The sequence below is a fragment of the Paroedura picta genome, chromosome 18, assembly GCF_049243985.1.
Source record: "Paroedura picta isolate Pp20150507F chromosome 18, Ppicta_v3.0, whole genome shotgun sequence".
Lineage (NCBI taxonomy): Eukaryota > Metazoa > Chordata > Lepidosauria > Squamata > Gekkonidae > Paroedura > Paroedura picta.
This window is the reverse complement of record NC_135386.1, coordinates 14,162,816-14,175,457: the sequence shown is the minus strand read 5'-3', so window position 1 is coordinate 14,175,457 and position 12,642 is coordinate 14,162,816. Positions and strand designations below refer to the sequence as shown.

The window sequence follows — 12,642 nt, the reverse complement described above, 5'->3', positions numbered from 1 at the left end:
CTGGGCGCTTTGGCACTTTCTTTGCGATAAAACGTTAAGGGCTTGAGCCGTGCCAAAGTTTTTAATTATGCCGCCTGCCCTGCTGAAGTTCTAAATTAAAACCTCCTCATTAAGGTATTTGACCTTTGCACCCCCCCTTCCACAGCTGAAGTGCACATGATTCAATGCTGAGTTACGAACCATTCTACCTGTGCTTGCCTTTTGGGTTTAATACAGACCCGCACAAACAACAACACTGTACAATATCCCAACTCCTCGTAAACGTCTAGCCAGGAAAACTAGAATGGAGCAAACAGAACTGCATCTGCATAAGTCAACGGATGAACTTGGAATCTTATACCCTGGAAATATGGTGGGTTTTTAAGACGCTGCCGGGCTCAAATCTTGCACTTCTACGATAAACTAGCATGGCAACCGGCCTGAAACAGAAATAAACTGAATTATCATTTTGCCTGAGGATGTGAATTTGGGTTATACCAACAGTTCCTCTCTCGTTTTGGTGTGTGTCTGGGTGGGGGCAGTTGGGATGACAAGTAAGTGGCTGGGGTCAAACAACACGTTACAGGAAACACCAGACTGCTGCAAAAGACAGAAGTCCTATGTGGACCTCTTCCCTAGCCCAGCAGAATGTGCTGTTGTAACAGCCAGGTGGTTCTTGAGCTCCATGCCTGCCCTATCACACTTCCCAGTAGGGATGGACAACTGAAAAAAATTCAGAGCATTTCAAGTTTGGAGGGACCCAATTTGGACCCTTAAAGGTCTGTCCGATTCAGCCGAATCTATTTGGACATCTCTGAAGCGATTCGGCCATTAAAGTCAATGGCCTCATTGACTCCAGGTTTCCATCTTCTCAGCGGCCTAGGGCAGTGAGGGTTTGAGTTACAGGGGTCAAACTTTCAGTGTAGCTTCAGGGCCCTCTTCTCTAAAGACCCCTCCAATTTTCAAGAAGATTGGACCAGGGGGTCCAATTCTAGGGGCATCCAAAGAGGGTGTCCCCATCCTGACTCATTCTATCCTATGCTGGTGGAAAGATCGTGGTGCTTCAGTCTTAGCTCCATAGGATAGAATGGGGCCAGAAGGGAACACCCTCTTTGAGTGCCCCTAGAATTGGACCCCCTGGTCCAATCCTCTTGAAACGTGGGGGGTTATCAGATAAGAGCATCTTCAAGCTATAGTGAAAGTTTAGAGCCTCTAACTCAAGCCCCTCCACCCCAGGCCTCAGAGAAGACGGAAATATAAAAATTCCCTTTGATTTTAATGGCCGAATCGCTTCGGAGATGTCTGAATTGCAATTTGGATGTTTCTGACGGCTGTGATTCGGCCATACAAGACTATGATGTTTGCCGCTTCAGACTGTATTCGGCCCATCCGTGTCTGAAGCACCCCAACCCACTTCCCAGTAGCTGCGACAAATCTGATTTTAGTCACGATGTGGATTGAGAACGGTCAGACAGGCAATAGTAACAAATAACCATGATAGGTTATGTGCTGCTATTACAGCGGAAAGTCAGGGAGGTAGAGCAGGAATCAATGATTTCTTCTGCCCTCCTCCTTTCGCGATTCACACCAACGCAACACCAAAATTAAGTTGCTTGTTGCTTCTTTGGAAGGGCTCGGTGCTTAATGGCTTGGCGGGAAAGGCCAGGAATGTATCAAGTGATGGGTTATTTACGGCAAGGAATAGGAGAACTCTGTTTAAAAAGCATTTCACACACCCACAGCTTTACCGAACTGACAGGCTGCTTCTGCCAAAGAGAGAGAGCAGTTTCACTGGGAACTTCTCACTCCCGCCAGCTGATACAGACTTTGGCTTGTCTCTGGGGCCATTTCCCTCGGTCGCCTCACAAGTCTTTAACCTGCCATTTCCTTACGGCACGCTTTCTCAGCCAAGGGCTTTTGTGAAGCCCAGGCGTTTTGCCAATTGGGCTGGAATCAATTCATTTTTAAGATATGTTTTACATTTTAAAAAATCTATCGGGTGATGGGATCATATACGATCGTTTTGAAACCTCCCCCTCCCAAAATGGCCAATGATGGGCCTGGAGGGAGGGGGAAGGGGCGGGTCCCCAGCTATACACATCCTTGCTGGCCGAAACTCATTGGCCGTGGGAGCCGCTGCAATCCACTGCAAAGTTTGAGGCATTGTTCCACTGCTTCTCATTGCCTGGTGCCCTTTAGTATCTGCCTACCTACTCCCCCTGCAGGCAGGGGTTTTTCGGAATACCTGCGAGGCAGAACTATCACAACTCACATTATGGCTTGACTTCAGCACACACACATGGGAATAATACCCTAGGGCCAGGGATGGCCAAACAGTGGCTCTCCAGATGTCCATGGACTGCAATTCCCATGAGCCCCTGCCAGCGTGCTGGCAGGGGCTCATGGGAATTGCAGTCCATGGACATCTGGAGAGCCACAGTTTGGCCACCCCGGCCCTAGACTTTCCTTTGGGGCAGGAGTGTTGTTGGGGGTTTTGTTTTGGGGGGAGTTAAACGGGACACATGAACTTCACATCTGGCACATTATCAGCTTGAAGGAAACTCTCTCCTTGGAAAAGTCAGGGCTTCTCGCAGGGCAAGGAACCAAAACAGATGTGCAATGAAGCAGCTACAAAAGAACCTTTGTCCTGATCCCACAAGAAAGAGGCTCCTTTCCAGAAAGATATGCTCTTTGCTTCTCTCTGAGATATGCCCTTGACAGCCCAAACAAAGCTGGCCGAGGCACAGATCTATTTATTTTTAAGAGCACCCCTGGAATTTCTTGCTATTCTGCACTCAGTGGCTGCAACTCTCCTTGGCGTCATTTTGGAACACTGACTCTTTGCATGATGGGTAGGTTTCAGAAGTGAGCAAATATATGTCTGGGGCAGTTATGCATATCTTGCCTTTATTTCAGCAAGGGCTGGGCTGTTTTTGCAGTTGGTGGGGAGATGCAGTTCAAGGGGTGTTTGCTGGAAAATTCCTGGCATTTACAAATGCAGCAAATCACTATTACTTAAGCTTTGATGCCTCATCTACTTCACAGATAATACTGATCTACTATGCAGGGCTGTTGTAGCAGCTGCGGATGCCTGTAGTTTACTCTGCTCTAGTTTGGCCTCACTTGGAAAACTGTGTTCAGTTTTGGGTGCCCCAGTTGAAAAGGGATACAGACAAACCAGAGCGTGTCCAGAGAAGGGCAACAAAGATGGTGAGGGGTTTGGAGACCAAGATGTATGAGGAATGATTGGGGGAGCTTGGTCTGTTTAGCCTGGAGAGGAGGCAACTGAGAGGGGATCTGAAAACCATCTTCAAGTTGCAAGGCGAACAAACCGGTCAGTCCTAGAGGAGATCAGCTCTGACTGCTCCTTAGAAGGCCATATCCTGAAGATGAAACTCATATACTTTGGCCACCTCATGAGAAGGAAGGACTCCCTGGAGAAGAGCCTAATGCTGGGAGCGATCGAGGGCAAAAGAAGAAGGGGACGACAGAGAATGAGGTGGCTGGATGGAGTCACTGAAACGGTGCAAACTTAAATGGCCTCTGGGGAATGGTAAAGGACAGGAAGGCCTGGAAGATCATTGTCCATGGGGTCACGATGGGTTGGACACGACTTCGCAACTAACAACAACGCTGAATAATAAATCTTGAATCCAACTGTTGTGATTGGGTATTTTTTGCATGTGTGTGTGCAGTCCATTCACAAGTGACTTATGGGATCCTGTGGAATTTGGGGTCTGTTGGGTTGATAGAACACAGCCAGATTCTACAACTATGGAATAGGCTTAGAAACTTTGACTCCACCATGACTTCAAACAGCCAACTGAATCCACAAGTCACGCAAGCTTCCCCCGCTCCCCCAATATTTCACAAGATGGGGATGCAAAACCTCCAAAGCAATTGTTTCGTTCTAAAAGAGGAGCTTGTTTTCTTACAAAAACAAACCAGGGTCTTGTTTGCTACGCAACTCACAACTCAAGCGATGCTCTTCCAAATCAGTCATCTTCATTCTAAACTCACACCCACAAATGCTCTGGCAGTGAAACTTTCACTGCTATTCATGAGGAAGCCCTGAGCTTCCTTTCAGGAAGGCATGCTGATACGGAGGGCTTAGATGAACGACCATTATTCTTAGAAGCTCCTTTAAAAAAAAAAAAGCTGTGAGCCATCAACTGTTTCCTGGATTCACATTCAGGGATTTTGCACCTGTTCAAATCACAAACAGCAGGGATTGCCAAGTTTACGTTGATGCAGCAGGGGAGACTGGAAGACGTGTATAAGGTTCAAGACTTAACATCTGCAATCTGCACCTTTGGAAAGTTGTAATTGCCTTTTGGAAACGGCTTCCTATGGGATTCGGCAACAGCTGGAATTGACTGCTTTGGCATGGGATGGGAACTTGAAAATAAACAACAAGGATGGGTTAGGTCCCTTGAGCTAAACTGGTCTACAGCAGCTTTCTTAGGCTACAGGGTTAGAATCTGCATGCACAAAGGAAGCTTTCTTTAGCAAGGTACTTAGACGAGCTCCTGGTACAACCACTTCCGGGCAAGTAGATCGATCCTTCAGCCATACCATGAAACCATAGCTTATTTTAACCAGGATTCAACGTGCTGGCAATCATTCAAATCCTTGTTCACGCTGACAAGCACTGGCTAGCCTCTGCTCTTTCTGCCTACCTCCTCCCCGGAGACCAGATCCTGTATTTACAGTAATGAGAAAGAAGTCACTATTTGAGTACATTGCACAACTGTGGCCAACAAACCAAATGTCCTGGGTCCACATTGTTTGGGAAACCACAATAAATACATGTGCTTGGGGGGGGGGGGCTGGACTGGATAGCCCTTTGTGGTCTCTTTCAGCTCTGGTAAGCAACGATGTGAAGTGTACCACTTGAGGTTGTAGGTGGGCAGGACTATGTATCAGGAAGAAAGCAAAACTTTGCTCCTTGCCATGCTGGTTCTGTAGATTTAAGGCATATTATTTCAACCGGGGATTTAAACAGGCGAGTCCCCACCTTAAGTGGTGAAGTCCAGGGACAAAGGGAATTCTCAAATGGTTCTGCTGGGTTTACGAAATGGCCATTAGCTCTACATCCAGCAAAACACCTCTGACCTATTTTGGAAGCAATTTAAGAAACGACATCCTGACCTACAAAAATATTTAAATAGTTTAAAAATAGCTATTTGCCAAGGACTTTTGGAAGAATAATGACTTTCCCCCTAGAACAACCAAACGAGAGACGATCTAACAGAAAGCAGAACAGAAATGTTCGGTCACTGAGGAAACACAGGTGCCTGGTTCCTTGTTTTCAAACCACGCATCAAAACATTCGTCAATACATTTCATTCAGAAAGGTCAACGCCGATCAACAAAAACATTGGTAGCTGAAGTAGGATTTCACCATTTAACCCCAACAAAACAAGCCGATTCTAAACTTCCCCCAAAGCGCCCACATTAGCACAGTTCCAAATTGGCACTCTGGAGGTAAGAACATAAAGGTCACCCTGTCCCAGAAGGAAAAGGAGATAATCCGTAGCCGTTTAGGCAATCAGGATTCGCAGCCAGATTTTAAGAGGACTCCAGCTGACTACCAGGAAAGTTCACACCATCAGGGGGTTCAGATAAGCTTCCACCCAGAAGAAATTGATGTTCACATGCCTGAGACCATTCAAGGCTCAGTGAAGGGTAAAAAGGCATCACAAAAATTAGCCATGCTCCAAGATTTATTTTCCAAAATCATGAGGGCTCAAATAAGCAATGTACAAATCCAGCCATTACTGCTAACTAGATAAACCCCCCCACACACACGCACACACACACAAACACACAGAGTTTGACGGGGCCTTGGAGGAATTCAGGGTTTCGGGACTTTGTCTAAATCAGGGGTAGTCAACTGCAGCCCTCCAGATGCCTATGGACTACAATTCCCATGAGCCCCTGCCAGCAGGGGCTCATGGGAATTGTAGTCCATTTGGGCATCTGGAGGGCCGCAGTTTGACTACCCATGGTCTAAATCTTATCTCTCCATTCCATACCTTTCCCTCCTTTTCGACATCTGGAACCTGAAATACGTCACTTTGTTTCCCCCAAGAGAAATATGTCGGCCTTCAGTTATGGCAGATAATAATTCCTATAAACCAGGGGGGAGGCACTACTGATGATTCTTTCGTCTGGAGCAAGAAGTCAGTCCACCCTCCGTGATGCAGGCTGTCTAGTCCAATCCCCTGCTTAGTGCAGGATCAGCCTAAAGCATCCAGGATAGAGTTGGGAGAGGCCATCCAGGCCATCTAGTCCAACCCCTGTTCAGTGCAGGATCAGCCTAAAGCACCCAGGATAAGGATCTGTCCATAGAATCATAGAGTAGGGAGGGTCCACACAGGCCATCTAGTCCAGCCCCCTGCTCAATGCAGGATAAGTCTAAAGTATGGTAAGGAAGCCAAAGCAGCTCAGGGGTGAGCTACAAACCAAAGAGGTCCTGGGTTGAAATTTTACATTTGTTTTATGAGGCTTGAAACAAGTTGCAATCTCTCAACCTCAACTTGGTCAGCCTTGTGGGGAAAGGATTACTGACCTGCTTTCCCAAGACAGCGGCACGGATTACCGAGGTAAAGGATCTAAGTGGAGAATACACGAAGTTGCCTTATGCAATCAGGCTAGCGATCCATCAAGGTCTGCATTTTCTACTCAAGATGGTCAGTGGCTCTGCATGTCTCAGACCCAAGTCTTTCCCACCACCTGCTAGCTGATTATCTGGAGATACCTGGGATTGAACCTGCGACCTCTTGCGTGCCAAATGTTCGCCAACAAAGCTGAGACAGTTCCAAATTGAGCTGAGGGGTGTTTCAAGGGTTTTAGGTTAACTGTGGCAAACACAGGACAGCAGTAACCACACCTCCTCAAGGTTCAGCGTAAACTAGGCCCATGAAGAAGGATTCTGGGAGAAGATGGGTTGGGTAGAGAGATGAGGGCTGACATTTCCAGGTTTCACATTCTTGCCAGAAGATATGTGCAAAGATTTCCATTCCAGTCATACTGACTCCATCTCCATTTCAGAGAAGGGACAGTAAGAACTTTCAAACAAAACAAAACCGCTCGCATGGAACTAGGGGAGATGCCTCGCCACCACCAGTCCCTACACAGTCTGTCCAAAAGTTTATTTTGAGCACCTGCTCAGCAAGCCCGTGGTTTCCGGCTTGTTTAAAAAAAAAAACCTGGACCTTTTTAGTCTTTTCAATTTCACAAGTACATGTGCAAAGACACCCAGCAGGCTTCAGTGTTGACAAAAAGGAACAGCAAACTACTTTTGGTATTTAATAACTCAAAGGGAGAAAGGGCTGGGTAGAAACAGAAAAATAAAATAAATTCAGTCATACTGAAAACAAGGCAAGCCAAAACTTCCCTGGTTTCAAAGGGGAAATGCTACCAAGAAAACAAAGAATTCCACATTGTTATGCCAGGAAACAGAAATCAGAGGGAGATCCACGGTACTGTATGGCATACCTGTTGTGTACAGCCCTAGTTGTGCTCTGTTTGTACAAAAAGACAGCACAGAGATGTGGGCTATGTGGTTGACAGTGGTTGATTCCGCACACGGCTCTTGTGCCTCATTACTCCCCAAACTGCAGTGGGTTTCAATTTGGCTTCCACGTGACATCATTGTGCTTCTGCCACCCTTTCAGGTTTTCCCTAATTCCACCGTGATCTTCCCTAAACCTGCCTGGGTAGACCTTTCCTGCAAAACCAGGTTTGGGGAAGGGAGAAGGGAAGGTGACAAGTATAGAAATTCCCCTTTTTTTAACAGGTGTCTCTCTATATATGTGAAATGTGGAATACCCCATAAAATAGAATAAAATGTAAAACCAAAGCCCCTCCGATGAAAGACTCCTACAGTCTCTAAAACCCACGTCTTCGGCAAGCCTAAAAAATTATGAAGCATCTTGGGTAATGAAGGAGGTGAAAGTGCCAAGATAACAATCAACTTGAGTCTCAATAACTATCTCAAACTCTCAGGGCCACAGATATATATTTGGCTTTCTGTCAACGTAACATTTCTGACACTGCCCCATTGAAGAGATGCTGATCTCTAGAGATACTTGGAAGAGACACAAACAGCAGAGGGGCTCTCCGTTCCATATGAAGCCTGCAAGGAGGGGCAGGTAAAAAGCCCAAAGGAAAGGATTCAGCAACATCAACGGGAATTTTTATTCACAGAATCATAGAGCTGGAAGGGACATCCAGGGTCATCTAGCTCCATCAGGACTGTGACTAGCCCAGGGTCACCCTGCTGGCTGCATGTGGAGGAGGAGCGGGGAATCAAACCTGGCTGGCCAGATTAGAAGCTGCCACTCTTAAGCACTACGCTATCCACACAAACAGAGGTGATTTGCCACTGCCTGCCTCTGACCCATTGATCTCCCATCCAAGAGCTGACTCTGCTTAGCTCCCGAGTCCTTATAGAGACCCAATGGAGGGCCCATATTTGACTCGTCCACTCCCAGCTGCATAGGCTCCAGATTGAAGAGCGGATCAGATTCAAAGTTTTGGCCAATACTTTCAAAGCTCTAAATGGTTTGGGACAACCTCTTCTCAAATGTCCCCGCCCCCCCCAAGAACCTTAAGTTCTGGGGACTGGAATCTGCTCAAGATCCCCTGGCTCAAGGAGATCAAACTGGCCTCAATCAGGAACAGGGCTTTATCACCCCTGGCCTGGTAGAACACTCTGCCGGATGAAATCAGAGACTCACTGGACCTTAATCAGTTCTGCAGGACTTGTAAGATGGAGCGGTTCTGCCAGGCCAAGTCAACACCTGGAACAGCTGGCCTCCCTTCCAACCCCCCCCCCAAATTCTCCTCCCACCTTCCTAGATTCACAGACTCACAGAGGTGGAAGGGGCCATACAGGCCATCTAGTCCAACCCCTTGCTCAATGCAGGATCCGCCTAAAGCATCTTAATCCTTTCTCTCATAAAATTAAGATAATTGGACTATTAATAAATCAATGAATCTATTTGAATTCCTAACAAGTATTTTATTTATTGTGTAATTTATATCATCCTGAGCTGCCCTGAGTCTCCAGAGAGAGGGCAGCAAATAAATATAACAATACCCCCCAAAAAAGATCTGATGAGTTTGGACACCCCTGGGGAATCTACAGCAGGGACCTACTACTTTCACTCACAGGCTATTCAACTGCCATTTCCCGCCCAAGGTAGATGTCCTCTTAGATTCAACAGCCAGCATCTTAGCTCCTTAGGAGAGGTCACCTAACTAACTGGGAGGAGATGAACACTGCATCTTCTCAGGAAAGCTGGGCCACACTCCAGCAGTCCCTGCTCCTCCTGGCCATCGACCCTATACACCCCTCTCCTCCAGGCTATTCTCCAACAAAGGACTGATTAAGAACAAGGTCAAAGATAGCAAGACTTTAGAGGAATGCAGCAGAACAAATACAAAAGACCATCTTGCAAATACAGCTGCGCAATCCTTTTATATATATATAAATAAATATCCTTTTTTAGAATAGATAAATATATATATTTATCACTAACAAAAGGGAAAACCTACTTTTGGGGAGGGAAGCCTCCCAGCGGTGATGCAATCCTGGCTAGTAATATTATGGGTTTGCACTGAGGTTACCTTTCTGCAGCCTTGATTAGCTGCCATCTGTCTGCACCAACCCAGAGGTAGGAAGGAAATGCCGCTAGCCTCACTTTTAGGTGCCAGTGCCCAGCCTAAGCATTTTGTCGGCCCAAATCCTTGAGCTTATTTGCAGGAAGTTCAACTAATGCCTTTGTGCTCACACAGCTCTCCAAACGTTTTCGCGTGAACGTAGTACCTTTAAGGAGAAGTAGGTACAGATTTTTCTGCAATGGAGGGAGCTTAGCTTGCCCCTCCCCTTTACTCTCATATTTATTTACTAGCAGTAAAGTCTGGGAAAATACGAGCGCTGTGCTGGAAACCCACAGAAACCCCTGCATTGCTCAAGGCTGTGACACAGATGGACAGTCAGAGAAAAGCATTCCTTGACTCAGTAAAGTCATTGCATGAGGCTTCCTTCACAGCACCCCTGAAGGGAAGGGGTGGGTGGGTGCGGAATCCTGAACAAGAGTTGCAATTGGCTGAGTGGGGGACATTCCACCAATAGGAAAAAGGCAGTCCGATTTTGTCAACAGTTGCTGGGCAGAGCTCTTGGACCACGGGGCATGCTGGTTAACTGATGAGCCATCCTTGATCACAAGTTCCCTTTTATATCTGATTTATTTGCAGAACAGAGATTCTCCCTTTCGGCCCAATCAGCCCCAGACAGTTAACAATTAAAAGCAGAACATTATAAAATCCAACACACACAAATGCTTTAGGATGCTTAGGGCTGATCCTGCGTTGAGCAGGGGGTTGGACTAGATGGCCTGTATGGCCCCTTCCAACTCTATGATTCTATGATTCTATGAAATCCAGAATTAAAATAGAGGGCAGGAAGGGACTTTTTGAGGAGATAAGAAGTCTTCACCTGCTAGTGGAAGACAGTGATCTAATGGGACACATCCCTCTGCTGGAGGGGGGGGGTAGTTCCACGAAATAACAGAGAAGGTCCTCTCTTGGGTGGCCACTATTCTAACCTCAGATGTGCAGGCGTGCAAAACAGGATCTTCATGTAATTGTTTGGCATGTTCATATGGATGCAGGCAGTCTTTAATGGATACTATATAGGGTTTTGAAGGTCAGCAACAGTACAACATAGGTATCTACAGCTGCTTATTTCTCACCTGCACCCCATGGCATGGGGGGCCGTCTACACTGTTTTTAGGTTCCCGCTTCCTTCTCCCAAATTAATGGCACGGCTACTCATATCAGTGTTTTTTTCAGTACTAATTTTTCAGGATCCTCTCCTCCGCACATTTTTACACAAATTTCATAACAGGCTTGAAAAGGGGCGGGTCACACAGTTCATGAACCGATGCTTGCACATCCCTCCTGAAAGCTGGTTGACAAACGAACTAGCCGATTCATGCGGTACAGACATGGCGCCTGCTCTAAATCAGAAGATCAGGTTTTTCCTTAAGCCCGGTTTAAAGGAGGCTTGTGCTTGTGTTGTTAATAAAATATGCAGTGCCTGCATTTGTACAAAGTGCTCAACTCTTAGCATTGTGTCCCTCTGTAGGTCCCGTAATTAGCAGGCAAGCTCTGAGCCACATTCAGATAGAACCCATGGGGGGCAAAAGAAGCAGAGACACGTCATGCTCATTCCATTAGCACCCCTGAACAATCAAAAGCAGCAAATGAGCTTTTGAGTTTCACAGAACTGTTCCGGTAGCTTAAAAGAGGCCAATGCCAAAAAAAGAAAAAGGCATGTTCGGCAACGAGCTTTCCGGGAGCACCATCTGCAATGCCGAACTGCCCAGAATGCTTTCTAGGCAATAATTAGGCTTATTCAAGCTCAGTGTAAAAATAGCACAGGCTGCACCAAAAGCTGGTGGGACCAAGAAGAAATAGCCATTGTACTTTTGGAAACAGAAAAGCTGCCCAAAGGTTCTTCAAATGTGAACCTGGGATTAAATCAAGCTTTGGACGTAAAGAAAAATGTGGCAAAACTGGAGACCGGGTCTAGGTAAGGGATTAACAGAAGCTAAAGCAGCAATTCTGGGTGTCTTTAACTACTGTATAAAGTAGGGCTTATATCTAACCTTAAGTGAACATATATTTGATTATAGGCCACCTTTGTCACTGAGGCTCAAGGCAGACTGCACAAGGACTGATCTCCCTGTTTAAGGCACTTGCCCCCAACCGACTTTTCCCCATTAACTGAAGAGTGACCCCATTTGCCAAACTCAGAGCTGGTGCATTTGAGTAGGGAGCCTCCAATGTCACTCCAGTTTTCAGGAGCAGTATCTTTCAGGCCTACTTGCCCAACACGTTTTTGGCAAAAACTAATACACCAAGCAAACCCACAGTTGCCAGAATAGCATGCCACTTGTGTCTGCCTCTTTACTGCAAATCAATCAAGAAAAAGGGGATCAAACACGGACGGCACCCCCACCATCAACATACCTCATAGGACCACACACACTGTACGCCTGCGAATCTTCGAACGCATCTCCCGATTTCGACGTCCTCGTGGGTGGTGTACATCTCCCGGAGACACTCCCCGATGTGAGGGACCATCCTTCGCAGGACTTCGCGGCTCATGATCACCCCTGGGCCCCCCATGCAGAAATTCTCTCCGGGTTCCAGCGCCAGTTTGCCCATCTCTTCAGTGGTGCCCAGCCCCGTCTGCCCAAGGAAAAGGGGCTCGCTGCTATTCAAACTCCGAAGGAAGCTCTCCAGCTTGTCTCCTTTGACGTAGACGTCGTCGTCGGCTCTCATGAACCACTCGTACTTGTCCAAGTAATGGTCGTGCATGTACTTGAGCATCATGAAGGACTTCTTCTGGGGAGGGTAAGAGTCATCGACGCCGGGCAGTGACACGATGGGGATGGGGAGAGAAGTGTCCGAGCCCTCGCTCGAGAAGAACATCACTTTCCCAGGGATGGTGCTAGACCAAGTTCTGCGGGGCAAAAGAGCAAACTGAGTTAGAGACACGCCACTTGCTCAGATACAGGGAATATACAATGGGTAGGGGAAACGGGGAGAAGAGGCACAGCTGCACTTCAAGGTCCCCTCCTT

At 46.9% G+C, this 12,642-nt stretch overlaps 1 protein-coding gene across 1 annotated transcript in view; it reads right to left on the bottom strand.

The window, feature by feature from the left end:
• The window catches only part of CHSY1 (chondroitin sulfate synthase 1), a 78,348-nt gene that overhangs the window by 52,417 nt on the left and 13,289 nt on the right, over positions 1 to 12,642 (bottom strand). The window contains exon 2 of the mRNA XM_077317373.1: positions 12,028 to 12,523. Within this exon, the coding sequence (XP_077173488.1) occupies positions 12,028 to 12,523 (496 nt within the window). The remainder of the gene's footprint in view (positions 1 to 12,027; positions 12,524 to 12,642) is intronic.